At 33.8% G+C, this 4,659-nt stretch overlaps 1 protein-coding gene across 6 annotated transcripts; it reads left to right on the top strand.

Moving 5' to 3' along the window:
• Window positions 558-3,759, top strand: LOC104719326 (uncharacterized protein At2g29880-like). 6 transcript variants are annotated; one of them, XM_019231076.1, is made up of 6 exons: window positions 558-661; window positions 1,159-1,241; window positions 2,047-2,132; window positions 2,241-2,335; window positions 2,600-2,958; window positions 3,046-3,759. In XM_019231076.1, exons 5-6 carry the CDS (start codon window positions 2,617-2,619, stop codon window positions 3,622-3,624), a joined length of 921 nt encoding a protein of 306 aa, XP_019086621.1. In that variant the 5' UTR covers window positions 558-661; window positions 1,159-1,241; window positions 2,047-2,132; window positions 2,241-2,335; window positions 2,600-2,616; the 3' UTR covers window positions 3,625-3,759. The 6 variants fall into 6 exon arrangements, with proteins under 6 accessions (XP_019086621.1, XP_010435527.1, XP_010435537.1 ...); XM_010437225.2 differs by lacking the exon at window positions 2,047-2,132 and adding an exon at window positions 1,334-1,392; XM_010437235.2 differs by lacking the exon at window positions 2,047-2,132 and adding an exon at window positions 1,334-1,418.

Raw genomic sequence — 4,659 nt, 5'->3', positions numbered from 1 at the left:
AAGAATACTATTAGGAGCGAGTTGGTTAAGAATTTCTACACGGTTTTTCACGCAAGCTTGATTTAGCACAAGATACGGAATAGTAACTAAAACAAAAAATTTGAGATGATTCATTTTTTTTTGGATCTAAACCCAACTATCGGAGTAATTACAACATCAACATGTAGTATTTATAATTATCTTGTGTGGAAGAAGACGTTTTTTCCCTTTGATAATATTTTTTTATGGCTTTAGCTAAATTTAAACATTGATAAGGACCAGTTAAAACCTTTAAGCTTATTTTGGACGTCAATATGAACCAATTAAACCTTTTTATGGTGTTTAGTTAAACCTTCTATATTTGATTTTAATCAACAGTAGGATAAAATTTTTATATTTAAAAAGTAGACTTTTAACTTTGATTTGTTTGTTTTGCAACGCCGTGTCATGAGAAATAATGAAATATTATAGTTTATATGAAGAATTGAAGTAGGGTCAGTTTAAATCTTATTGGTTGATTTATTGATATAACAAATGTTAATCAATTATTAGTTTAACCGAATTTTTGGTCGGTTTGACTTTAAGGGGGTGGTGGAAAAATCCTATAATTTGTTGATGTGTAATCGAGTTCATCTTCTGCAGGTTTCAATGGATGGTATCTGGAACTTCATAATAGATAAAGGTAAACTGTCTTGTATCTTGATTCTTGAGTAAAGCTTCAAATCGTTTTGTAATTAACCTCTTGAGAATCCTTACAGCTTATTTTCCCTAATCCTTTAAAATTTCTTAGGTACTTTTGAATTTGCAAAAAACCCAAAAAAAACTGCAGATTTGATTCACTTTTTGATGAAATTGGTGTTAATTTGATGGTATGATATCAAATTCATCAAACGTGAATCAAATCAAATTGGTGTTAAAAAAAAACATGTCTTTATACGAACCCATGATAGCAAATGCTTAGGCCTCTCTCTGATCAGATTTGTACGAACCCATGATAGCAAATGCTTAGGCCTCTCATCTGTTTGGTATTGGCTGCCATAAGAAAGTTTCTGGAGGCTGCAAATGGAAGAAGTTTGTATTGCTTTTGTTAACCTCATTATTTGGCTATTCTTGTTCACATTCATTCTCTAAATGCGATCCCACGGGTGATGACTACAAATTGCAATCATATCTTTGTAGGGACTTTGATTTTGCACTGGTTGCTATTTTTGCCAAATGGACTACCGGATGGGACTGAATTGGCTTACTATTGGAAATCAAAGGTCTGTTATCGTGCGCTTAATTGAATAACTCTGTTTATTCTTTTTGCAAATTTAAGTCTGAATGGTTTTGCTGACACTTGTTTTTCTCGCAGAAACTTCTGCAGGGTACAAGCAAGGAAGTGGTATAGTATGTAGCTGCTGCGATACAGAGGTAACACGCTGAATGCAGTGACTAATGTAAATTGACATTCTTTCTTTNCTTTCTCTCTTTCTCTCTTTCTCTCTGGAAAAATCCTATAATTTGTTGATGTGTAATCGAGTTCATCTTCTGCAGGTTTCAATGGATGGTATCTGGAACTTCATAATAGATAAGGTAAACTGTCTTGTATCTTGATTCTTGAGTAAAGCTTCAAATCGTTTTGTAATTAACCTCTTGAGAATCCTTACAGCTTATTTTCCCTAATCCTTTGAAATTTCTTAGGTACTTTTGAATTTGCAAAAAAACCCAAAAAAAACTGCAGATTTGATTCACTTTTTGATGAAATTGGTGTTAATTTGATGGTATGATATCAAATTCATCAAACGTGAATCAAATCAAATTGGTGTTAAAAAAAAAACATGTCTTTATACGAACCCATGATAGCAAATGCTTAGGCCTCTCTCTGATCAGATTTGTACGAACCCATGATAGCAAATGCTTAGGCCTCTCATCTGTTTGGTATTGACTGCCATAAGAAAGTTTCTGGAGGCCGCAAATGGAAGAGGTTTGTATTGCTTTTGTTAACCTCATTATTTGAATAACTCTGTTTATTCTTTTTGCAAATTTAAGTCTGAATGGTTTTGCTGACACTTGTTTTTCTCGCAGAAACTTCTGCAGGGTTACAAGCAAGGAAGTGGTATAGTATGTAGCTGCTGCGATACAGAGGTAACACGCTGAATGCAGTGACTAATGTAAATTGACATTCTTTCTTTCTGGCAATTTTTTAGCATTAGTGGGCTGCTCTTTTTGGATCAAAGAATTCTATAATATATGGGCTTTTCCCCTTCCTTTCTTGTTAGCTAGGGTTAGTTTATTGGTGTATATATATATTCAAGATCGGCAGCTTTCTTCTCTCCTACTATCATACTTGAGGTTTATTTTCTTCTCTGTCAAAGTGAGTATTTTCTATTACTTTTTACTTTTCTTTATTTCCACGTTTTGTATCATGTTGCTCACTTTGGGAATAAAGAAAATAGAGAATACAAAACATGTTTGTGTGTATGTTATCCTATAGATATACATACCAACGAAAGAAATTTCTTAAGTTGGATTCGATTTGATGGCCAGCCAGTTTATAAATAATACTTGTTTGAGATCTGTGGGATATATCATAACTCATGAATTGTTTGTTTGTTTTTTTTTTGTATGGTATGGATAGTTAACATACACACTACAATGGGAGATTCACAGGATGTGAAAGCTAAAGGTCAGTATAACCAGTGGTTAGAACATGAAAGCAAGATGTTAGTCCAGATGCTAGTGGATGCAATCAATCAGGGTTTTTGTGATGGTAATGGAAAGTTCAGTAAATTAACCGTGGAGACAAGAGTGTTACCGACACTAAACCAAAATCTTGGCATTAACAAAAGCTTCAAGGAGTATAAAAATAGGTTAAAGATCTTGAAGAATAAGTACAATGGCTTGTCAGATCATTTTCGTTTTAGTTCTGGTTTTGGGTGGGACCCTAAAACGAAGAAATTCACTGCTCCAGATGAAGTATGTGCTGACTATTTGAAGGTAACCAAATTATAACATAGAATTTGTGAACATAGTAGTGTTGCTCATATGTATCAAAATTACTAAAATGTTTTTATTTTCAAATAGGCTCATCCAGGTAAAACAAATCTGCGTGATGACTCATTTGAAGATTTTGGAGATTTACGAATGATTTTTGAATCAAATACTGCTACTGGAAGGAATGCTGTGGGATTAAGTGATGCCATTGATACAAATACATATGACGTTAGAGAGCATGAAGGGACAACTAATTCAAGTCGTGACCAAATAATAGAAGATGAAGAAATAGCATATGAAGAAACATCTGTTCAAGAAGTTTTCTCTGCATTAGAGACAAGAAGAGGGGGAAAGCTACCTCCAAGAAAGAAGGCTAGAACTGAAACTGATGCACTTAACTCAAACAAGGCTGTTGATGAACTGCAAGATTCAGTTCAGCAGATTTTTGGCATGATACAAAAAAGATGGGAAAAGGAAAATGAAGAAAAAGAAGCTGAGGACAAAGCTAATAACGTGTGGGATGCTATCAAAGAAATTCCTGATTTGGATGATGGTTTGTGTTATGAGGCCATGACATTGGTTCACAGCTTAGGTATGAAATATGGATTCGTCCATATGTCTATAGCAGATCGCAAGGGATGGATTCTAGGAAACCTTTGTAAACCATGAGATTGAAGTTGAATGCATCAACAAAAATTGAAGAGGGTTTTTATTTTATTTAATAGTTTTCGTTTTCAAATTAGCAATACCTTATGAGCTCTCTTTTTATTTTATTTTTGATTTAAGTCATTTCTTCCTTTTAAAAATAATCAACTCTTTTGTTGTTTCTTGAATGAAAGTTGAACAAGAGATATTTAACCAAAACAAAATTTGCAAAAGAATCATAAATTTGCATCTTTTACTTTCCTATGGCGGGTAAATTATGGTTCGTACCAATATTATGGCGGGTAAAAAACTAAAGACCATATTAGGGTGAATATATATATATATGATTTCTTTCCTTCTCTCATTTGTTCTCCATCTCCACACTAGCCGCCGCCTTCCTCCGCTGTTGCTGCTCGTAAGTTCTTCACTCCATCTCCACATTGTTATATTATTATATGATTTTGTGTCTTTATATAATACATGTTCTCCATCCTGGTACATGCTTGTTCTCCATTTCCACACTAGCCGTTGCATCCTCGTACGTTTTTCTTTTTTTAAATTAATTGTTATATAAAAATGTACGTACGAAGATACACGTTTCTCCATCCTCGTACATGCTTGTTTTTCTTTGTATCTTTATATAATACATGCTTGTTCTCTAGTCGATGATATACATGCTTGTTTATGTGTAAACTTTCTCTATATGATGATGTTTCTCTCTATAAAATACATGTTTTGTTTATGAGGTCTGTCAATGGTTTTGTGTAGGATTTGGATAATGGATCACATTGTTCATGAAAGCGAAGAGATACAAGCTAGAAAAAAAGAAGACGGATGAGAAATTTCAAGTTAGATATTGATATCATGATGCTGGTTTTGTCAATCATTGCGAAGATTCAATATTCCGTTCTGCAGATACCACGCCAGATAAGAAAGCCAGCTTCAAGACTTGGACATGAATACATACAATACCAATTGGTTCATGAGAAACGTGACACTTTTCGACGTTTGTACCGTATGGACCCAGAAGCATTTTTGAATCTATGCTCTATTTTGAGA

The sequence above is a fragment of the Camelina sativa genome, chromosome 10 (genome assembly GCF_000633955.1).
Source record: "Camelina sativa cultivar DH55 chromosome 10, Cs, whole genome shotgun sequence".
In the NCBI taxonomy this organism is placed as follows: Eukaryota; Viridiplantae; Streptophyta; class Magnoliopsida; order Brassicales; family Brassicaceae; genus Camelina; species Camelina sativa.
Note: the sequence above shows the minus strand (reverse complement) of the source record. Positions and strands in the feature narration are given on the sequence as shown.